The sequence below is a fragment of the Panicum hallii genome, chromosome 8 (assembly GCF_002211085.1).
Source record: "Panicum hallii strain FIL2 chromosome 8, PHallii_v3.1, whole genome shotgun sequence".
NCBI classification, from domain to species: domain Eukaryota; kingdom Viridiplantae; phylum Streptophyta; class Magnoliopsida; order Poales; family Poaceae; genus Panicum; species Panicum hallii.
In genome coordinates this window covers 44,070,893-44,094,884 of record NC_038049.1, presented here as the reverse complement: position 1 = coordinate 44,094,884, position 23,992 = coordinate 44,070,893, and the positions used below count along the sequence as shown (strand labels likewise).

Sequence of the window (23,992 nt, the reverse complement as noted above, 5' to 3'; positions counted from 1 at the left end):
ATGAAATATCATTTTTAATCTTCATCTGCATTCGTTTGGGGTCAAGTCTTGGCCTGGGAACAGATCAAATTGCCGGCACATGTACAGCCACAAATCAATTGATAGAAGTTCATGACATGTCTTGTTAAACTCTTTTTCTAGGTAGAGCTCCTAACTTACCCAATTGAATACCTTTCTCACTTCAATATTTTAAAAAAAATGCTCTGCGTCTCTGCTTTGTGGCATTACCTCTTGATGGTTATCTCATCGGCCATGATCTGCTTCATCAACTCAGTGGTGTGAACGCTGCCGAACTCCAGCCTCTGCACAAAGCCATCTCAGTCAGAACATCCAAGATCACCACGCAATTTTGTTCCATTTTCATAGCTGTTCGGGCTACAGTCAGCTGCATGCTTGTTCAATCCTGAGTTCTGAACTTCTGATTTTTTTTTTTCGACGAACCAACGGGGGGCAAGGTGCCCACCTGAACTTGTATTCGAAAAAGCTACCATAGCAGCGTTTTTACAAGCAGCGAGCCTGTTTTTGGGCAGGCGCAGCGCCCAGAGAAAGAAAAAAGGGGAGGGGGAGGTTCTGAACTTCTGATGAATTGTCTGTCAACAGAAACTTGGCCTTCCTAAACTTGCTCTATCGTGTCTGCTGTTGGCCTTATGTTGGATTTCAGATAGTAGGTTGGTTTGCTACCATGTTATAACCCAGGTATGGTTTCAACCATATGAAATTGTAACATTTGGAACTTCAATGTTAATGGCTTGCCCGTCTCAACATTTCTCTGTTGACCTTGTAGTCATCTTCAGGATGCTGTCTGTATTATGCTGCCTAGAGACCTGCTTCAATTATGTATAGTTCTTGGAATTTTAAACTGAACCTTGATATGATAAGTGATGATTTTCAGTTATTTTATTGGTTATGCCTGTTTTACAATTTAGCATTTCACATAACTCTCTGTATCAATCAATTTTAGTATCACAGTCATGAGTATACTGGCAGTGATTTATTTTAGTTTCAAGTATATCCTAAGTCCAAATCGATTATTTTTTATACTAATGCTTTTTTTTTCAGTTCTAACTTTATTGGTTCATGAGTTAGGCCCATTCTCTATGTGATCTAATGTAACATGACGGTTCAGCAGTTGCATTATCTGTAGTTTATCATGCTCTCAACATATTCACGCTTTGAGAATAAAAGTGCCTTCCTCGCAAAATAAAAAAAAAATGCTTTGAACAGTTCCATGGCCTCGTTCTATTTTCTAGTTGTTTGGGCTTATTTGACAGGATAACCTCATTTATATTTATAGGTTATGCACAACAAAACGTTATCAAAACTTGGTATACAACTTACGAATGACCTCCCTTTTCTTGCCTTGGCGAATTGGGAGTTAATACAAAAACAGTACCACAAACCGCTGCTATTCTCATTTCAGCAGTGTCCAGCCTTGACTGAAGATTTCTACATTTTGAAGCTTCAGGCCTAGAGATCAGGGCAAGCGGTGCACCACCTTTCTTTATCACCTCCAGCTCCAGCTAGCCCCTCTTCCAGGAATCAGCTGAGGAAGATGCATGGGGCTAGCCTTCCAGATTGACATGCTACGCTGTCGATAAACCACCCTGTTTGCTGTGTGGTTGCTGACAATGTCCACTGCCATGTCCCATTAGATTTGGAGCTAGCAATCTTCAACGTTCATCTTCGCACCACCTTTCAGCAGAGCATCTGCAGACGCACGCTGCATCTGAGCCTGGAGGCTGTACTGCTTCTGCAGATCCCTAAGCCTGTCCAGGAGCTCTAGGAACGAAGGGCGTTTTCGTGGGTCGCTGCTCAAAGAAAGGACACTTGTAAGAGGGACTGAATCTGTCACTATTTAATCAGAATAAAACTGCAATTTCCTCAAAGACGAGACTTCCATGATCTTCAGACATAAACTCAACATACAGATGCTTCTAATAAATACAACCCCCATCCCTTAATATTTGAAAATTGAACTAAACAATGTCAAATAATTACGAACAGAGATACCCATTTAGTAGGAACAAAACTGTACGCATACCTATCCCAACAATTCTCAATCATCGATGCCCACTGAGGATCTGCATCACTTGGAATGTCCAACCTCTGATCCATGAAACCAACAGCTCCAATAACCTGCAGCATGGGGGGTCAAAGTTGCCTTTACGAGGAAGCACAAGGCTGTCTAAATTCAAAGAACTTTTTTGCTAAAATATGGAGAAAAAGCAAGTTGTAGAAGGTACAACTATTAAAAAACCTTTTTCTTAGCAATCATAATTAAGCAATTGTACTCTGAGACAGCAAAACTCCGCACTGATAAGCCATGTGAATGCTGATCTTGCAGTCAGACAGAAAGGATAGTGCCAATAAGAAGGAATCATTAAACTTTGTCATTTGTCACTGTTTATACCCAGTAAAATTTGTTACTGTTGGTCCTCCCTCAACAAAATTGGTTGCCTAATTCTACCCGGTAAAGCGAAAAATGCACCAAACAATATGATATAAAGTCAGTTTATGCATGATTATAAGACAACTGAAAAATACATAGCAAAAATGTACCTGCATTGTATTGAGATTATCCCAGGGTATCTTCTGAGTAACAAGTTCCCACAGAATAACTCCATAGCTGTATACATCAGACCTATATTTAGCAAGAACAAAAAGCTCAGTAACCGTCAATCCTAAAATGGATAGGAGGTGCATCCATCTTCAATAATCTTTTTTTTAACGTACTTTTCATCTGAAGGTTCATTACGTAACACCTCCGGAGCCATCCATTGGGGCTGTATACAAAAGGTAATTATCAGATTTTTAGTGGATAAGCAGAAAAGGTTGTAGATCAATGTTTATGACAATCTCACTCTACTGGAGAGTATCTACCATATCCATCAAGTAAATTTTGTTCACACTTACTGTTCCTTTTCCAGATTTTGTTCGCAGAAATGTTTCAAGTTTCAGACGTGAAAGACCAAAGTCAGCGACCTGATTGTACAACATAAATGAGTAGATAAAACATGGTGATTGGAGAAATTGAATTTCAGCATTACCTTTACAGTCCAGTTCTTGTCAACCAACAAATTCGACGATTTTAAATCACGGTGAACAATAGGAGGACTGCAATGGTGAAGATAATTCATGCCCCTTGCCTGCAAAATAGAAACAAGGTGTTTTAATACCAACATGGAACCACAAGCTTGTATTTAGAGCCAAGACATTCTTGTTTTTATATCCAGTGGTTCAGATCCCAGGTAGAAGCAAGGATAAAAAAAATAGGTTGAACTTGGACCAGCAATATTTCATAGAAAAATCACTTTAATTGAAGCATGTTTATCCAGTTTTAATGATACTGTAATGCTTCTCTGGTTACTCATTATGCTTATGGATATGCACAATTGAAGCATGTTTATCCAGTTTTCCACTAATTCAATGTGATAATGCTAAATGTAGTGTGTTTAATTGACCTGCAATTTTCCAGAACTTTTGGAAAGATAAAAGGCACTCACAATGTCTATAGCCATGTGAACTCGCCGTCTTGGGTCCAGCTTCGCGGTTTTCTTCTGAAGTAAGCGGAATAAACTCCCTCTGTGAATGGAAACAGTAAAGTGTAATACTGAGCAAGAGAACAAGAAAAAGATTGGGGCTCATTTCTGCTCGTAAACAACTGTAGAAATTGGTTAAAACTCATTTTCATAGTACTGATGGAAAAGCTAGTTCAGTTAGTGCAAAAATAATGCATCAATACTCAGCAACCATCATGAAAGTGGTGTACGAATAACAGGATGGCACTAGGAGTCGTGATGTAACAATGAAAATGACTGTTGTGACTAACTTTCACTGAATTACAAACATCAACCAAGCACCAATCTTCTCAAAAGAACTACAAGCAACTGACTGAAGCACATACGTTCCTACTAACTTTCCCATTTATACTTCCCCAGTTACTGAGTGCATACATTCCTCCAATCTATCCCATTTATACTTCCCCAGTTACTGAGTGGCTACTTAACCAACTGGGGGGTTACAGCCCTAAGCTCAGTGAATGTGGAAAGAACAACAAAAAAACTAGTGGAATGAGCCAGCCGTTATTATTATTTTTTGTTTACGTGCATAAATAAATACTTTAAACTAAGGATTTCCCAACGATAGGTACTAATATTACAAGCGTTACACTTAGATCCACGGGCAGTAGAACAACGGCAATGTAAGCCAAGGATCCTAAAGCAGGTCAAGGTCTATGACCCATTGGTTCGTAGTTGAAGTTTGGATAGTGGATTTCTGAACACTAATCCGCTCAATAAGGGACTAACAGGTGATTACCACTTGAAACCAGGTGATTACCACTCAGATTTTTTTAAAGCTAACAGAAGAGAAAGTAACAACTACAGAAGAAATACACATGGTTCGTAAGCTTTAACTTGGTGTTCAGTGTTCTAACTCTTTTAGTTGTAAGAGATTACAACGCACCGTGGAAGAAATTCCGTGAGTATACAAAGTCGTTCTGGAGATGCAACTGCACCCATGAAGAGTATAGTATTTGGATGGCGTAGTTTCTTCATCAGTGATACCTGCGCATACAAAGGATATGGATTTAGAAAGTTAACAATATAATGCATATGGCTATAGCCTAGGTCCTATAAAAACACAATCAGCAAAAGATAAGGTGAAATTTTCCAACATTGTATCATATCCTCTCTTTTATTTCTTCATGTTTTTTCACAGCAACATACAAGAGCCAAAGGTTATATAGAGTTTCTATGAGTACCACCACGTCCTACCAAGGCTTTACCCTTCAGAAGCTTACAGGACATAATGGAAAGGGCACATTGCACATAAGACTCAAATCAGTATAAGCACTGGAAAACTTGGAAATTCAAAATTTAGGATATGACGGAAAAAAAAATGCAGCTACGCTGCTGAAAGATAGGAAAATTAGCTTTATTTTTACTCCAGCAATGGCCAGATTGACAGAATCAAAGCCTATAATGCTCTCTAATATGTTACGCCTGTTGTCAACAACCATAAAATCACCAAATAGTCTCATCCATCTTTAGTACACAACCATCAGAAGACTTCCTGGCTATGTGTTTTATCAAGGAAAGACATACTGGCACATACATGCCAAGCATATCCCCACCCAGTTAATGGGTGACTGCAGAACAGGACACCGTCAGGTTTACTTCATGAGCTGACACATTATTATTTCATGATGCTTCGATCACTCACACCTTAACTCTTAAATTTTTTAGTGCATAAAAAAATGTGAATTATTTTAACATCCTGCAGCAACGGACTCAAGGAATTATTGTTCCGCAAGTTATTGGTTTCTGCAACTTATGATCAACCTAACCAGTGTCAGTATGCTTGGTTATGAGACCTGGTCCATAGTGACCATCTAGTATAAGAATGTTTTGTTTTCTGCATGACTCAAGCCATTGACATATAAGCACTGTATTTGGATGAGCTATCAGGCAAGAAGGCGATATTATTACAACATCCTACAAAGATGGCTACCTCGGCAATACAACAGAGTTCCTTAAAACCAAAAAAAAAACTCAAATTCATATGCTTACTTAGACATAGATGTCTACCTCTTGTCTGAAGGTATCTATCATTTCTTCTGAATATTCCTGCTTAGAGAATACTTTAACTGCCACATCCTACAAGGCATCAAATAAGCATTTTAGAATCAATTGCTAAGAATAAAAATTTCATGCATATTCACGCAATAAAAGTTACATACCGAGCCAAACCACTGACCATGATACACTGTTCCGCAAGAACCTGCCAAACAATGAAAATAGCAGGAGCAAAATATATCTATTAGAAAATAGAATGAGCAGGTAAACAAAAGATTTATCGTTATTAATATTGTCTGATTATATGCATGATCATACGGAAGCAAAATGCCATCACTGTCATGATATAAAAGCCTTGAAAACTTGAAATGTAACTCCATCATGATATGGGGTACAAATTCATGCTACCAGTTCTGCTGTGAATCATGGAACTAAATAAGTGTTTGAAGACTATAGGAAGCACAGCAATATGAGTTCTGCCAAAAATAAACATATGAGCCATTGTTAAGAAACTGTGGTATCCAGGGGTTCCAGTGTCCCCATTAGCAAATTTTGCATGTCGCTTAAGTAAGGCTTTATGCATGCATAAATCTTCCAAATAACGTGTGAACAAGAGAAGTGTGTGTTTCTACATTTGCAGAAAAATAGAAGCATTTGCAGAGTGAGAAGTGAATACCTTGACCTACTTGTTCTCCAATTACAAGGTCTTCCCACAGAATCTCATAATCTAGACAATCCCCTTCATGATCTACTCTCTCAATAGCACTGCTATTAGTACTAACACTGCTACCCATACTACTCAAGCTGTCATTGTTGAAAGACCACCAGGAACCTGTTACTTCATATTTGTTTTCCTGGGCGCTCTCACAATCTTGGTAGTCTGGAATTACAATTGACTCTGGACCGCCCTGATGTACCTGGTCGTTCTCTTGCTTCTCATGAAACTGTGGTGGGTTCATCTGACTCTTGCCCAAACCATTATGTTCATAGCCTTTCCAAGGCCATGATATCCCCTTCTTGGAAAATAATTCCTCCGCCTTTGAAGTAATCTTGTAAAGCCTTTCATCTCCTTCTACTGAGTCATCACTACTTGTTTTGCTTGACTTCCCAGGGGAATTCTCTCCTTTAACAAAGCCATCATGCAGTACATATCTTGGGGTGTTTGTTCCACTAGATGTCGGTTCTTCCTTGGAAGCATCTTCAGAGTATTGACTCTCAGAGATGCCACCATACTGTTCACTGCAGTTTTGACCTGTCTTGATCCGAGAACGAACTCTACTTGTAACCTTGGTAGCCTGTGGTGTTATTCTAAAAATCAAGAAAACAGTACGCTAGGACATAAATTAAGAAGAAATGCCAGAAAAGAAACTTCCTAATGCAATTGAATAGTGGTCTTTTCTTTGTCTATTCAGAAGTACAACTTACCAAAGTTGTTATCTTGGAGGCGATAGAAGATTGCAGAGGTTGCTGTGTATCAAAAGGAATTTTGTTTAACGAACTACATTTAGGCTGATTGTTGACTTGATAACGTGGCTTTGCTCGATGTGAATACGATTTTAGTGAAGTTGAAGGGCCCAGTATATCCTCCAATGTCCGTGTATCTACTGAGAGACAAATGAGGCCCACCAAGCTACCATCATCGTCATACAAAGGAGTGTTATTGGCCACAATGAAAAAACGTTCTCCTGACTTCTTTTTAACAGGAAACTTCCCTCTCCAACATTTCCCCATAAATATATTGCCAATTATATTGTTTGCTGCATCGACATCATCAGGATGAACCAATAGTTCAACAGCATCATGACCAACTGCTTCTGATGTAGAATAGCCATACATTTGCTCGGCATAACGGTTCCTAGAATACAGCAAAGATTGGAGCGTTTTGTAAAATAGGTAGTAGCTATAGGATTAAACAGCGAGGGAGTAAGAGTAAGTATATGTGAAATTGCAGATTACGTTAATAATTTAACATGCTTCCTGAGCCAACTAAGTAACAATCTGAATAAAGGGATCTTTTTGTTGACACCACAAGCAAGATTGCATAATTGATCGAAATCGTTTTCTAGCCTTCAACAGAAGTAAGCAGTGTTGTCTAAAATTTCCGAAACAGTTCCCATATTTTGCACTTGAATCTCTGCATAACTCTAGTCTGACATTCCGTCAAACAGGCCGTGTGCAGATACAACCAAACGCAAGAAATGCAAGAGACCTCACCAGTACAGGAGCTTCCCGCCGGGGGCAATGATATGCACGGCCTGGCCCAGCGCGTGCAGGGCCCTGATGTGCTGCCTGTCGGTGAGCCCGACGCGGCCCACTCGCTGAGCCAGCCGCGAGGACGAGGAAGGGAGCGAGGCGAGGGCGCGCCGCGCCGGCGAAGGCTGCTGCGGCGGAGGCGGGCGGCGCAACGAGTTGGGCTGCGCGCTCTGGTTCTCCGGCACGAGCTTGGAAATCTCCCGCTTGAGCTCGGCCTGGCCCTCCTCCAGCTCCCGTATCTTCCTCACGAGCTCCTCCGCTGCCATCGCCGGCGGAGCGGTCGCTGCTGTATCAAATGGCAAGCATCAGCGCCCTCCCGAGGCTCGCAAAGGTGGCCAAAGATGGCGCCTTTGGAGGCTTCCGCGATCCAGGAACCTCCCAAAAAGGCACCTTTTATCAATTTCTTGAAGATTCCTCTGATCCAAGAGCACAAAGCAACGCCTTTTGGTCGTTTCCAGGCAATCTGGTGAGCAAATTTGTCTCAACTCTGCTTCCTGGAGCCCCTTCTGAGCTGGATTTCAAAGCTACTACGCCTCCTAAGAAACAGAACAAAAATTCAGAAATGGGAGGAAGAAGCAGAGGCTTCCCCTGCAGGAGTTCTTTGATCCCCTGCTGGACCCGGTCTGGGCTTCTTCCGGCTGCAGCCTTCTTGCTTAAAGGTGCAGCAATGAGGGAGGGAGGGAATCTGTCAATCCCAATCTCTCTTGGCTTTTGCTTTGGTCTTGGCTATCGCCTTGCCTTTCTTTGTTATGGACTTGTTCTTTATTTCCCCAGCCACAACTCATTTATACTTTTTAATCGCAATTGGATTCTGGTGCCGGTGATGATCTCTACAGCGACGGGCTCTGTCTCTGTCAGACCCAACTGTGGCGAGGATCCAAGTCTCCTCCATCATCTCGGGAAAGCACCTCTTTTTCTTTTTAATCCTGATCGTGTGGCCCTGCGATATTCTCGAGTATACTAGTACGCATGTGTGCCTTGGAAACGACTGCTGTGCTGGTGCTGTCGCCTGGGAATCTAGTGCTTGTTTGCTTCTTGGCAACATCATTTTTCGTGTACCCCAAAAAGACAACATTTTGGTGTATGTAGAAATGCGAAAGGAAGTTGGAAAAAAAAATCATTACATGAGGAAGTAGTACTAGCACTGATCTTTTATGTGATAAATGTTGATCAATTATCTATGTTATTCTGCACAAATGGTTTTACCAATATTGATTGTTCAAACTTCGACTGTCTGCATGGTAAAAGAAACAACATTTATTTGAAAACAGAGAATATCTGTTTTTTCCCAACATGGCCAAACTGTGTTTGAGCACATGCGCAAGTAGTAATTTGTCCTTACCGAAACTTGGGCTGGGGGACCGCGTGGAGATATTCCATAAAAGATATAGTGTGGATAATGCATAGAGGTTAGAGAATTTTATTTTATTTCGTATTTTGCCATATGCATCAACAATATTGAAATGACAAAAATCTAGAACAGAGGGAGTACCTTTCTCTTCCTCTTAAGAAGTCCAAAATATTTTTTTACCCGACTTTCATATGCTAAGAATAATCACCGAGAAAATTTCTACCATGCACAGAATGATAATAAATATTGTAATGAAGGTAAAACGGTGACCATTTCGAGCGTAAAAGGGAGTGTGTGTGTGTGTGTGTGTGTTCCATGGCAATATCTCTGCCTGCATTGTTTCTTCCTTACCAAGTGCACGACTATTGAAAGTGAGAAATATGTGGAAAAAGACAAAGAGCTTCACAATTTCTGTATCCCTAGAAATTTGGAGCGAAAATAAAAGATGAAGTGACAGCATATATATATTTGAAACAAGAAGATATTCTTTTCTGTGAATAGAGAGCTATCTAGTCTAGCATTCTCTAGCTAGTTCATCACAAGTTTGAAGATTGTTGAAACCAGCATGACTATTTTATTTGTTCCCTCTCTTTTTTAAATAAGACTACGATCGAGCTGCGCTGTCTCCCAGATTCAAGCCTGAACCGCCACGTGTGTCCTCGACGGCATCCTCCACCGTATACATACAATGTACAACCGGCCCATGAATTGCATGAAAAATGAGAAAAATTCGTGCAAAGCCAAACCAAGCTTCGCTCATGCCTGACGTGCAAGTGGATTGTGGCAGGGCGATGGCCGTTGTCCGGCGAGCATCTGCGCATGCAAGTGGATTGTTGCCTCCTCTTCGGGAACCCCAACCCAAACTGCTCATCTATCTCCTCCTGTTTTGTTTAAGCTCCCGTACGTGTGTCCCATCCGATCCTTGGTCATCACACGCTGCGTTGCGCCACGCACCGGCCCTGCCTGTCGCACGTCGGCGGCGTCGAGCCTGTGGACGCTGCGTCGTGGCCTCGTGCATGGGTGCATTCATCTCCTTCGGGGTCCCTTTATCTTTCCAGAATTCCAGGTGATAATTAAACCGGAAACCAGCTCAAAAGAAAAGAGAAAATAGACAATTAAAATGGAAAGCGACATGTGTGTGACCAATCAACTTGCTTATGTGAGAGGGACCCGTGCCTATCTTCCAACCCACTTGCCTGCAGCATATTCGACTGCCGGGGCTCTGCTTGCCTATCTTCTTTTATGGAAAACGAAAAAGAAACTAACTATTAATCGACTGCGATGTGTCATGTATGCCGAGCCTTTTTTCAGGCAGTGAAGAAAAAAAGAATGAAAAGAAGATCACTCCAACCTCCGCATTGTCGATGATACCTATCTAACCTCCGAATCCCAAGTCATTTTCTTTGAACAGAGCAGTTCTAGAACAGAACAGTGTGACTTTGCTGTTCAAAATTTGACCTTTGATTTTCTCACACGTACGTGTTCTTAATTTTCTCCTGTTGACAAGTTTTTGCACCAGCGTCATACAATTAGACCAGTGAGCAGAAGCAATGCAAGAACCAAACCCGCGGCTGGCCTGCTGGTCTACGCTTTCCCCGCGGAAAAGCGCAACCACACGGGCACCGGGGGGAAAATACCAACACTGCCGGTAGGGTAGGAGACAACTGGCGGACGATGAAACATGGGCCACGAAACACCAGGTCGCAGCGTTCAGCGGCCGCTGGCGCGGCGTGTTCGTGAGCTGCGACTGCGAGCGAGTGAGCAGCTAGGGAGGTGAACACGTCGCCGGCCTGGGAGCCACAAGTTTCTTCCTTAGCTTGTTGGTCTTCTGCGCTGGGTTTCAAAGTCTGGAGCAGCAGCCAGCTTGCCGACCATATATATATATATATATATATATATATATATATATATATATATATATATATATATATATACACACACAGTTTCAGCTTCACCTATTTCATGCAAATCGAGATATAGTGTAGATCTATTTTGTAAAACTATACTAGAATAAAAAATTTTAACTTGACCGGCTCCAGCTTACTATTGAGGAGAGATGAGTCAGCAAAGTTGATAGGATTACGTGGTCACATCAGGGCACCACGGACGCGGAGACAAAAGCGCCGGCCGGGGACGAGGACGATGGGATAGCTAAGTTAGAACGAAAGCAACCGGTCGGGCGACCAATTATCGGAACGGCTAGAAAAACAAAAAGGAAAAAAGTGGGCCGCTAGCTAGCTATACTGTCCAGCTGATTTTGAGAGGATGTCGGCAGGCAGGCGGGTACTTGCTTGCTACCTTATCACGTGGCTTCGTTTCGTCAACGGCCATGCGTGCTTTTTTTTGAGAGGAATTATTGTTACTGTTCCTTCAGGATGTGGATCCTACTTTTTGTTTTTTTTCGATAGAATCTTTTATTTTGTTTGAGAGAGAGAGAGAGAGAGTCCTGGCCTTTTTGTTTGAGGAGGGGGGGTGGGGGGACTTTAGATGGGCCGAGTGTGGTGCGCTCGGCCCGTGGCTTAGGGCCTGGGTTGCTGCAGCATGGGCCGCGGCCGGTGCCTGGGCCCTGCAGGATTCTTCCTCTCTCGGATTTGTGTTGATGACGTCTCGAGAAGACGTCATTTGTTACTTTGCCATTTTAACGCAACATGCTTCATTTGAGCATTTGTTAATTATATACATCTGGTTCTGTATTCTGTTAGTACTGCCCTAGGAAAATAAAAAATGTTGAAGAAACTAATCTCATTTCATGCATGTAACAGACCAGAGGAAGAATGTGTAGGAAACTGGGAATCCCAGCTCCCTCAGTCCCCATGTTTGTTAGTTCCTATTTCTGTCGGTTCGACCAGAGTACCAGCTACCTCCAGTGGGAGGCATGAAAACATGCAGAGCCAACAGATCTTTGTCCTTGTCAGAAATGCAAGATCAGCTGCAAACCGACGAGGGTTGGCCTCAATCGTCCTGGAAAAATCAAGAGTCAGACCTAGAGCTTATGTAGTCTGCCAAAGTTTGTTCCAACCGTTGATCTCACTGTATTTGCTACCCAGAATAGGAAAGCTAAAACCGAGCCTATTTCCTTTCGTTCCCTCATGTCAGGTATCTCTTGTCGCTCCTTTTCTCACGGTGGACGCGTGGTTCTGCAGGCGTGTGTTCGTTACAGGTTAGCGGCTGCCGTTGTCCCATGGCTTTCCCGGGAAAACGGAGGACCACCACGCCCTCCCATCTCCCGCCAGATGCGATGCGGCCAGCAGCCGCTCCCTTTCCTTCCGGATTCAAATACCCCGGCCCTCCCTGCCTCCGACCTCCCTTCCAAACTTTTTGACCACCACCGCCTCCACCATGTGTTCTAGGGCCACCATGAGGCCGCACCTCCTCAGCCTCGCCCTGCTCCTGGCCGCCACGGCCACCGTGCCCCTAGCCTCAGCGGTGTGTGTCTCGCGGTACGAGAAGGCCGAAAGGAAGACATTGGCCGTCGATGAGTATGCACCTACTACTAAGAAGGTTGACGAGAAGCCCAAGGAGGAGAAGCCCTATGACTATGAGGAAGCCACCTCAGCTAAGGCCTCCACCGCCGAAGAAGCTGAAGCAGCCAGCACCTCCACATCGGATGAGAAACCCGACAAATACGAGGAGTCTTCAGCATCTCCAGAGAAGGTAAAGAAGGAGAAATCCAAAGAGAAGGGGAAATCTGATGATTGGGATGTATCTGCGTTTCTCAAGAAGAAAAAGAAGGAGAAGGAAAAGAAGCATGCTGATTTGGATGACTCTTTGGCATCTCCCAAGAAGGAGAAATCCGATGATTCTGACGAATCCTCCTCCTCCTCGTCTTCCAAGAAGAAGAAGAAGAAGAAGGAGGAGGAGGAGGAGGACAAGTCTGACGGTTCCGACGATTACGTATCTCCTAAGAAGGAAAAGAACAAGTCTGATGACTCATACGATGATGATGCATCGTCTAAGAAGGAAAAGAAGGAGAAAAAAACCAAGAAAAAGGAGAAATCCAAGGAGGAGAAACCTGATGAGGATGCCACGCCCGTCGACGTCTCCACGAACGGGGAGTACGTACCCCCCAAGGAGGACAAAGGCGATGGGGATGCAAGCAGCCAGCCCATGGGCGGCATGGATGCTCCCGACGAGCTCCCGGCCGCTGCCAAGAGCTCCGCCTCCTCCGATGCGTACGCATCCCCTACGCAGCCCATGGGGGGCATGGACTCTCCCGACGAGCTTCCACCATCGGCCAAGAGCTCCGCCAGCAGCCAGCCCATGGGGGGCATGGACTCTCCCGACGAGCTTCCACCATCGGCCAAGAGCTCCGCCAGCAGCCAGCCCATGGGGGGCATGGACTCTCCCGACGAGCTTCCACCATCGGCCAAGAGCTCCGCCAGCAGCCAGCCCATGGGGGGCATGGACTCTCCCGACGAGCTTCCTCCGTCGGCCAAGAGCTCCGCCTCCAAAGATCCGTACGCCGGCCAGCCCACCGACCCGGCGAAGTCGTCGCTATCGATGGAGTCCTTCGGGGGAATGATCAAGACGACGCCGCCGAACATTAATATGCTGAACCCGGTGATCAAGCGCGTGTGCAGCAGGACGACGTACCCGTACGACTGCGAGGCGTCGATCGCGAGCCTCCACGGCAACGCGATGCCGGCGCAGCCAGGCGACGGCGAGGGCGTGCTGCGGCTGGCGATGGAGGCGGTGCGGGAGAAGGTCATCGTGGCGATGAACGCGGCGACGGACCGGATGAACACGCCGGGGATTGAGGTGACGACCAAGGAGGCGCTCGACGACTGCACCCAGTCCTACAGCGACATCAAGTCGAGCCTGGAGAACGTGGACGCTGCGCTCAAGCGCGGCGACATGGCCACGGCGCGCACCAACCTCGACTCGGTGGAGACTGACGTGACCACCTGCGACGAAGGCTTCAACGAGCGCGGCACCCCGTCGGTCATGACCGACCATGACAAGGAGCTCCAGAAGCTCGCCAGCGACCTCATATCCATCGGCGCCACCGCCATCCGCCACTAGAGAGAGAGATGAAGAAAGAAATCAAGTGCGACTTGTTTCGATGACTGCAGCTCAGAGGATATGGGACAGTACCTTAATTAATATGCAGCTGCATTATTTGTATCAGTATATGATTGTGAATCCATCCTGCTTTATACAAAAAAAAAGTGTATGATTCTGAATTCTGATGTTGTAGACTTCATCCTATCTAAGTTTTTGCATTGGTGATTTCATTGAGTATTCGTACCAATATATAGATGAAAACCATGTTTGTTTGTTTCTTTGGCAAACAAAAAGTAAAGTTCGGTTCGAAACTGACATGTATGTAGCTTTTGTACTTGAGTTGAAAATCCATCTCATGTTCTTCTGACAAAAAAGTAAGTTTGATTCAAAACTGACATGTATGTAGGCTTTTTATTTGAGTTGAAGATTCTGTGTTTGGCGCATGTTTCAGTTATCAATAACAGAAAAAGAGGATCACAAAAATACTAAACAAGGGGCATTCCGAGAATTGAACTCGGGACCTCTCGCACCCTAAGCGAGAATCATACCACTAGACCAAATGCCCTTTGTTATTATTTTTTCAGACACTAATTAATCCAAGGATGCCATTCCGACGAACACTTTTCATGCCAAGTCACGCTTTATGAACAAGCAACGAAATCTCATCCATAAAACTGTGGCCTTCTTTAGTGGAATTAAGAGCAACAACAAACAACCAATAAACATATGTGTCGGTCACTGTTGAAAAACGATTTGTACAGAAACAAAGTATCGCCGACCGTTAGCAAAAATGCCCATGAGGCAGCAGCTTGAGGACCATCAATACAAATTGATTTGTTCTAGTGGTCAGATTAAGAGATTTCTACTCGCAGTTGCTCATGTACCCAACCTCTAAAACTATATAAACAAACCTTTTTGAAGAAACAATTATTAGTTTTTGGTGTAAAGTTGGATGAAGACAAATTTTAATTAAAATTGCAGACCCTGACAAGATCAAAAACTTTATTATTAACCACGTTTTAATTCAAAATCATCTACTGGCCCAAATATTTGTTACCATTTCTCATATCGATTTTTTTCAAAACAAATTTTAATTTTTTTCCAAACGACCGTGGATGGATATGCGCTAGCTATATATGTAGTAAAGTTGTAACTCAATAAGATCTAAAATATTATAGTTGATAATATTTTTCATAGCTTATTATTTAGAGTATCGAATAAGATAAAATATTGGAGAAGTGAAGTCAAAAGAATAGCATTCCTTGTTGTAGTTAAGATGCTACGCGCGCATGTATCTTGAGCTTGCGGCGCGCCACGAGTTGAGGCCTACTAAAATCTAAAATACCTTTTCTTTGCAACTAAAACTTCAAGTTGTTTGTAATTAATTGGTGCTGGTGGTCAACTTAAGATAGATGACCGCTGGCGGTCCAGAACCCGGTACGAAAATCACGATTTGTGATGGCAGTAGGTTGTTGGCAGGTGACGCAACTACCAGCACAAACCTGTTTTGACGCTAGAAAAAATAACATTTTCGTATCTGTCCGTATGTTAATACACATATGTTCAAGATTATTTATGTGAGCAATATTTGGGACCAATACGATGATGTCAAAATGCTAATGGGCATGGACGCCTATAGGTTCTCCATCTCTTGGTCAAGAATAGTTCCAAGTAAGTGAAAAAATATCCCTTTTCTGTACTGTGAATAAGTTAACAACAATAACGATAGACTCTACGATCAGAGTATGTTAGATTATATGCATGGCTAATAATTTGAACACATCTTACGTTTTTCAGAGGGCACGCTCAAAGGTGGCATAAACCATGAAGGCATCCAGTACTACAAAAACTTGATCAAATTGTTGAAAGAGAATGGTGAAAACATTATTATTTAACTATAAGAACTACTGGTTTATTTTCTTTTGTGCTCCCTCGATTAATAAGCTAGATGAGGAAAATAATGCACAAAAGTTTACATAACTCGTTACTTATGTTGCAACTTAGGCATAGAGCCATATGTAACAATTTGGCACTGGAACACCCCTCAAGCACTGGAAGACAAGTACGGCGGCTTCTTAGATCGGAAGATTGTGCAAGTATTCAAGTATTAGAGAAGGATCAAGGGCGAAAAATTAAAAGATTTTGTCTATACAGATCCCAAACAATGTTCTTTTGTCATTCAACGAAGAAGTGCCTGTTAACAAACATAATAACTATTTACTGTCCAACACCGTGTTTGCTACTTCGCAGAAAAGATTACACAGACTTCGCTCGGCTGTGTTTTGAGCATTTCGGCGACAAGGTGAAGCACTGGTTCACCTTCAACAAGCCACACACATTTTGTTGCTTTGCCTATGGAACGGGAGAGCACGCATGCCCCTGGACGGTGCTTACCAGGGCGCGACTGTGCCATCCCATCTGGGGACAACAACCTAGGATGGTTCCTGGAGCCAGTGGTTCGTGGTGACTATCCCTTCTCTATGAGATCGTTGGTGAGGGATCGGCTTCCGTACTTCACTGAAGACGAGCAGATGAAGCTAGCGGGTGCCTATAACATATTGGCGCTCAACTACTACACCTCCAGGTTCTCCAAACACATGGACGTGGAGCCGATGACTATTGAAGTTGCGCTGGATCGGATGACGGCAAAAGGCTAGATTACCTCCAGCGCCACATCGCAGCCATCAAAGAATCAATAAACTACCAATGCTGAAACCTATAGGACCTTTTATCTGCCTTGCAGTATCGTGCACGTATATGTACTCTAGTGGCGAGCTCCTGTAACCAGGTTCAGGTCCAAAACAATTAAGCTACAGGGCCTCCGTCCAAAGGACCTGGCATCATCCGTCTACACAATCTCAGAAAAAGAATGGAACCCTACATGAGGCATTAACTTGCAACACATGGATCAAGGATTTGGACCTCCTGCACCCGTCTTTCTCCGCACGGCTATTTGCGGAATTCGTGCAACTGTGGAAGAATGTTCAACAGGTGAATTTGAGGCCGCACGTCCAGGATGAAATCTCATGGAATTTTAACGAGTCTTATCGACAAGCTCAGCTTACTATGCGCAATTCACAGGGGCGATCAGCACAAACCTCAACGAAATCATCTGGTCGGCTTGGGCACCTCCAAAATGCAAATTCTTCAGTTGGCTAGCGGTTCAAGATAGAATCTGGACTGCGGAAAGACTATAAGCGAGAGGCTGGACGCATAACCCGGCTTGTGTTCTTTCTCGTAGGATTTCTGATACTGGAATGCAACTTTTCTCCAAGTGTAAGTTTACCGGACGTATTTGGGCTGATATTTCTACTTGGCTGGCGGAACCATTGCTGCATCCAACAAACTAGAAACAAACAGCCTCAGTTCATGAGTGGTGGTCGGCATTGGCCGAGACACAGGGAGTTCCGCGCAAAGGTTTGAAATCCCTAGTCATCCTTATATGCTGGGAAGTTTGGCTGGAGCGCAAACGCTCGTATTTTCAATCGTACAGAAGCGCTCTCTTTCGTGGTGACCATAAAAATCAGAGATGAGGCATCGTTGGACTAAACCAGCGCAATGCATCTAGCACGACTTATTGGTAGAGTGTGAGTCCACACACGTGTTTTAAATGCACTGTGATTTTCTTGTTTTACGCTAACATCTGTACGGTACTGAAGCCTCTTGGCTTTCCCTCTTCTTATTAATACAACGGGCAGCTCTCCTACCGATTATTTTTGAAAAAAAACAATTAAGCTATTATATGAACCAAATTTTGCGACCTAAAGCTAAGAGCCTCCAGGAAAAGCCTCTGAAGGTGCCTGAAACCTGCGTAAGCCCAAGCCTTGCCTTCCTCTAAGCTAGCAGGTTAGTGTTTTGGAAAATGCGATTGTTCCTTTCTTTCCATAGGAGCCAAACTACTAACACGACCAGAGTGTCGAAAGCTTTTCTGTCGTCCTCGTGCACTTGCTTTCTTGACCACATCCACCAATCAGTAAACTCCAAAGAGGGTGAGAACCTAGCTGCCAACCTGAGCTAATTCCATCTTCGAAGCAAGTTGGACCAAACCTCCCGGACAAAAACACAGCCAACCAGGACGTGCGAGATGGTTTCCGGGAGTTGCAAACATGCACCGCAAGAGTGACTCCTGCAAGTTAGGACGCTTCCTTCTTGCCGCAGTCCAACAACGGTCATGTAGAACAAGCCAAACAAAAAACTTGCAACGTCCGGGCGCTCTTGTCTTCCTAAGCAGCTTTGCTCCAGGAATTGGATGCTGACCAATGAAGAAAGCTCTATAGGCCGAGGCTGTGGTGAACCACAAGGATGGCTTCAAGCGCCACATAAAGAAGTCAGCCAAGTGGTTTAGAGACATCAACGGCGCCTCCAAGAGGGCTAGTAGCCATGGCAAGATCCTCGAGCCAGCTTCCATCTCCAACTGATTTGCACGCATGGCGTTGCTTGGCAAGAGCGAAGAATGAATGTGGTGTGTGTCCTTTAATTATTTGAAACAAAAGGTACCGTCAGCATGTCGAATAACAGCAAACGATTGGATATGGTACGGTGCATGTTCGTTCGTTCCCATGCATGCACAGTTAATTTGGTGTTGCATTTATGATGCAAAAATAAATGAATTGATTGGTGTGTTCATTTCACTATCTTGGTAAAGTTGGATGAACTATCTTTTTGTTTGATTCTTCCCCGAATCATCCATGCATCAATCTAGCTTTGTCAACATGATAGGCAAAAGAATAGTACAGCTATGGATCGAGCTGATGTTGCTGTCTTGGACTTGAGACACTACTCACAACGGAGATGAACCGAAATTTCGTGTCCGATCTATAAGAACGCGGATCTGAGCGAGCTGAAAAGCACAACGGGTGCTGGGAAGAGAGAGCATGCGACAGCAGGGAGCTGAAGTTAAATTAAAATTCAAGCGACCATGCACGTACTTTTGTGTTCAGTTTTGGACGCAAATTAAAGACAAGTGGCAGTGGCACCGCTTTATTTGTACATTATCCTTCCATACGCTTTTCCAAATCATAGTTTCGGTTATTATAGCATTGCATCGTCCATTGTAGTTACAGATTGAAACGTGTTATTAAAATTAAATGCCATCACAACGAACAAACAGGTTACCAGGAGCTGTTGGGCCGTTCAGTTCCTGTTCCCACCGCTTTCTTGCTTTGGGCCAGCTTCTCCTTCCAGCACAGAATTAAAAGAAGGAAGGGACGTCCGTTTTCCTAAGGCCCATCTCTTTGTGGATTTACTATGCATGCATGCGCGGATCGGAGCTTGCCTCACATCACCATCAGGGATGGAGGGACTAGCAGCAGAGCGAAATATATTCAATAAAAGTTGAAGCTGGTGATCTTGATGTACCAGCCACAGCTGTGTTAGTTCAACTTGCTGATGTGAGCCATTGCCGGCCGGTTTGCTCAAGTAATTGACTAGCTACACACACGCAAGGATGCAATTAATATATATTTTTGTCATTAGATGGGCCTAAGAAGTTGATAAAATAAACTAGAATGGCATTCTGCGTAAATAATTTGGGAGGAGAAATGAAGTAGAATGATATGCCATCGTAATTAATTAGTTGATAAAAATACGATTGGGTACCCATTTACATCCTTATTCACATGTGCTTCAGAGCGAGCGGGGCCGGAGAACATTCTAGCCGGTCTGAATTTAAATTTGGTGGGCACAATTCTAGGATCCGGTCGATTTTGGGCTCAGTTGTTACCAATAATAAGCAAGCTGCTAGTTCCTTGCATTGGCTAGTTCTGGTGAGATGGCACAAGTACTTGTCGCAGTGAAAATAGACACGGTGCCAACATACATATGTTTACGCGAACCACTGCACAACGAAGAAAAAGAAACCTTGGTAAAGACGAAGATATCTCTGCCTGCTCCAGCTTGTTCCTCTCTTTTCCCACTTAACTGGTTACACACACTTTAAGTGTAGTAGCACTAACAAACGAGCCTTACCATCATCCACATTATAAATTCATTTGGAACCGCTTTGATCCTGGGTCAAATTGAATTGCGATGGCATTGCTTTGTAGCTAGGTGCCTAGTGGCCCATCCTGACGTCCTCTACTTTCTACTCCATCCAGCCTTATCATCAAGGCTATGACTTTATTATGACCATGATCCATGGGTCTTCCAGTCCGTCAAATTTTAATCAGAAAGGTATTGAATTTTTGGCACCTGACGTCCTCATAATCTGAACACCATATTGTCACGCTTATAATTTTTCTTATTGGTGACTGAAGGAAGCGACAGGAAGGAAACAAGTTGTTGTTTCAATTATTAGGCGCATCGCTTTAATTCTCCTATTAAATTTGCACTAGATTCCTCATAATTACATTCTACTCCCTCCATCCTAAATTACAATTCCTTTTGGCTTTTCTAACATCTAGATAAACACCATATCTAAATACATAGCAAAGATTATGAATCTAAAAAAGTCAAAATGAATTGTAATTTGGGACGGAGGAATTAGTTGTCTTTCAATTTAGAATGCGTGGGTCATTTTGTTAGAGTAATTAGGCCATCCGCAGAGAGATTCTATATGACAAGAATAATGTGATAAATCATCAAATCTGATGATATGACAAGATAATTAGCTATGAAACGTGTGAACTAGTATTAATGGTGCCCCATCGCATGCATCGCAATTGCATGCTTTAGCTAGCCTATGAAAACGTAAAATAAAACTATGCATTGGAAACTGCAAAAATGAAATCACAATCAATTCAAATCTCTTTGGATGATGTGACACACTTGGAAATTGCAAAAATGAAACTCCCTATGGGTCACAACTTTCTATTTTCTGAATTTATTAAGCACGAATCTAGGATATGCCTTTTGTGGAGTCCTTATCTTTTTCAAAATGAACACGTGCTTCCACACGGATTGCTGCCAGGAACCAATCACCGAGAACATGTATGAAAAATATTTGCACGCAAGCTTTATTGATTCTTTTCAATTGATGACATGACTTTGGCAGCTGCAATTCTTTCTAACTTTGTAAAAAAAAAATAATTACATTGCACGCCACCCATATTATTTTCCCATAGAAAATTGTGATTTTTCTTATACTAGTCCATTTTCCTAAGAGGGCTACTAACTTGATAATAGAGATAAGCATTACAAATTCATGAATAAATTTAGGACACATAATAATTAGAAAATCTTGTCATCTCGCTCTCCCTAACTTGTTTATATTCTAACATTTTACTCATACACTATTTTACGCTATGTGATTTCTCGTCTGTTGCCTTTTCTTTGAAACATATTATATTTCCAGACTCTCACATACACTTTGCATGCATGTACACCCATCCATGTGAATGCACGCACAATCACTGTGGAAGAGTAACTCGCCTCTGACTAAAAGAAATACACAGCCACATTACCATGAGGTTTTGATCCTTGTTAGGCAAGAGATGCAACCATCTCCACTAACTATTCAAGTTATTACTTGGTTTTATGATATGTCGTTTGCTATTTGTATCCTTCCAAATTAAATGGTCCACCACTCAGCTGCTATGGTGGTTAGAGACTGTCGCTTTATCAAATTATGATAATTTTCCTCTGCACAGAAGCAGACAGCCGCTATGTACCCTTGCATTGGGTCCCATTGCCAATGACAATTTTTTTATGACGGGCGTGGTATTGTAGAGACGTTAGACTAGCGTGGTCTGCGAGTCTTATTAAATGGTTTCTCTTGGTCCCGTGACCCACGAGGCCCTCCTATTTAAGGTCACCTCCAGGGTCGTCACCTGACACACAGCTCTCGAGTCCAGTCTGAAGCCAACTGAGATCACTCGCTCCATACAGGTTTTGAGCAAGTCGAGTAGTTCTTCAACCAATGTAAGTACCACAAGTTCAAAATCTATACAACAGTTGTAATATGTAATCTATGCAACAGTAGGCCAGTGTGTGCGCGCGCGCGAAATTTGTGGGGGCAAATTAGGTACGCGAGCAGTATTTTGAAAATGAAGGAAAACCCCATATATACGTACCTAACTTATTTATTCATTTTCTTAATCTATGTACTTAACTGTGCCAGAGAATGCAATTCCTATATATAAGTTAGTTGTATTAGAGGAAATATGTATCATTAGCCAAATTAACGCCTTTCGTTTTATTTTATTTTTTGAAACACAGTACAACCACCCAAAAGAACCTATGCCTCATTCGCATCTACCATCTAACATGTTATGTTTGATTATTCCGGTCAGTGCCATCATCTAATTTTAATTATTGACTTGGGAAATCTATACCAGTGAAGTTACCAAAGACAAGCATAAGTCAAATTATAAAAAACAGAAGAGGATAGAAAGAAAAAAGGGCCCCGCGATGCCTTTCGAGTTTGGTAAACCGATGCTCGGTGATCGTGCATTGGAAGAGGCTGGAATTTGCGCACGTACACTCCATAAATGGTACTTGACAATGTGCTCAAAAGGGAGGAGCAAGGACCAGCTCTCTATGACGTTCACGGATGATGCACTTGTTCGTACTGGCGACGGGCCCAATAATAATGCGTTGAACGTCAAAGACCTGTTCGATCTTTTCAATTTTCGTCCCATGGACATCGCGCTGGTGAAGTTCTATGAACTGTAAGTGCACTTAATCAGGCTAATTAGCTGTTCACACACTACCGCTAAACATAATTTGTTTTTCTGGACTATGTGTTGCATTACAGATACCTGTGCCGGGCAAAACAAGTTTCTCCACCAAAAGATTTTGCTTTTCTTGACCCAGCTGGTGTGAGTACGGGCTCTCCAGATGACATAGTAGGCTACATATCAAACGCTCTAACAAAAATGAGGGGCAAGAAATACTTGATGATACCCTTTAACAAACGAGATCACTGGATTTTAATTGTTATTGTTCCTCTTTATAGCGTTGCCTTGTACCTTAATTCGTTGCCATCTCTTTGTATCCACGATGAAATAAGCCAGTTGATCAAGAGGTATATACAATCAATTTCAAGACTAGTTTGTGTCCAAGCTTCATGTTTTGCAGTGGTTATTTAGAGTAACTTTTTTGCAGGGCATACGACCAGTACCTAAAAAGAATTCATTGGGATACTTTTGGCATAGAATTCAAGCAGAGGTACAACGTTGAGGTATCCTTTAGCACCCTATGTTTGGTTTATCTTTCAATGCATTAAATGTCTAAACAAGGTTTGCAGATCTCTTTTTTCCCCCAAAATATGGTACATAAATCTATATATTATTTCAGTGCCATCAACAAGGTTCTACCGACCTTTGTGGTTTCTACGTTTGCCATCATATGCGGCTTATAATGGAGAAATTGGAGGGCAATCCTGAGGTTTGTCGATCTGTCTTGTACATGATTCCTCCTAAACATTGGAACAATTTTATATCTGGTCCTCAATCTTATCTTCATTATTGCGGCAGGATTTTAAACTTCCATCTCGTCAACTTACCAACCATGAACTCAGTTGTGTTCGAGAAGAGCTGTCTCTGTTCATCAACACTGAAGTGATTGATACACGCGGGCTGTACCATCCCCGTTCCCTCGACCTCGAGTGATTCACTTGCTGATGCTATCGACCACTATCCTAGTATGTTGCTAGCTACCTCCTAATACTACCGTTGCTTTGTGCTAGAGCCGTGAAACAGTATCCTTGGGTCTGTCAGTGTCAGCCGTGAAATCCAGCTTATTGTAATTCCATGTTTCCTTGTGTTCCAGAGCTAGGCTGTACTCTTTTTCCCTTTCATTAGGAAAGGTTTTTAATGAGGCAGTCAAAATATTAATTAATAAATAAAGCTCATTGTCTAGCCTGAATTTC

General features: G+C 42.9%; 3 protein-coding genes, 1 non-coding gene and 1 pseudogene across 6 annotated transcripts; 3 read left to right on the top strand and 2 right to left on the bottom strand.

Annotated features, from left to right (window-relative positions):
- Positions 1-1,260: 1,260 nt before the first annotated feature.
- Positions 1,261-8,592, bottom strand: LOC112902259 (probable serine/threonine-protein kinase DDB_G0267686). Of its 3 annotated transcripts, none has more exons than XM_025971226.1 (14): positions 8,220-8,592; positions 7,791-8,115; positions 7,002-7,431; positions 6,253-6,871; positions 5,741-5,781; positions 5,589-5,657; positions 4,465-4,565; positions 3,504-3,582; positions 3,048-3,146; positions 2,914-2,982; positions 2,734-2,783; positions 2,560-2,641; positions 2,042-2,136; positions 1,261-1,808 (listed from the first exon to the last, which is right to left on the bottom strand). In XM_025971226.1, the coding sequence occupies exons 2-14, from the start codon at positions 8,093-8,095 to the stop codon at positions 1,661-1,663; spliced, it is 2,187 nt and encodes a 728-aa protein (XP_025827011.1). In that variant the 5' UTR covers positions 8,096-8,115; positions 8,220-8,592; the 3' UTR covers positions 1,261-1,660. The 3 variants fall into 3 exon arrangements, with proteins under 3 accessions (XP_025827011.1, XP_025827012.1, XP_025827010.1); XM_025971227.1 differs by having other exon boundaries at positions 7,791-8,112; XM_025971225.1 differs by having other exon boundaries at positions 7,791-8,592.
- Positions 8,593-12,537: 3,945 nt separating this feature from the next.
- On the top strand, positions 12,538-14,300 carry LOC112903475 (uncharacterized protein DDB_G0286299-like). Its single transcript, XM_025972744.1, has one exon. It carries the CDS (start codon positions 12,538-12,540, stop codon positions 14,200-14,202), a length of 1,665 nt encoding a protein of 554 aa, XP_025828529.1. The 3' UTR covers positions 14,203-14,300.
- Positions 14,301-14,677: 377 nt separating this feature from the next.
- On the bottom strand, positions 14,678-14,749 carry TRNAP-AGG. Its single transcript has one exon. It is a non-coding gene; the product is annotated as a tRNA-Pro (tRNA).
- A 994-nt stretch (positions 14,750-15,743) lies between these two features.
- Positions 15,744-18,602, top strand: LOC112872407 (annotated as a pseudogene).
- A 3,875-nt stretch (positions 18,603-22,477) lies between these two features.
- LOC112903404 lies at positions 22,478-23,992 on the top strand. Its single transcript, XM_025972661.1, has 5 exons — positions 22,478-22,790; positions 22,877-23,146; positions 23,227-23,302; positions 23,419-23,508; positions 23,598-23,992. The coding sequence occupies exons 1-5, from the start codon at positions 22,531-22,533 to the stop codon at positions 23,730-23,732; spliced, it is 831 nt and encodes a 276-aa protein (XP_025828446.1). The 5' UTR covers positions 22,478-22,530; the 3' UTR covers positions 23,733-23,992.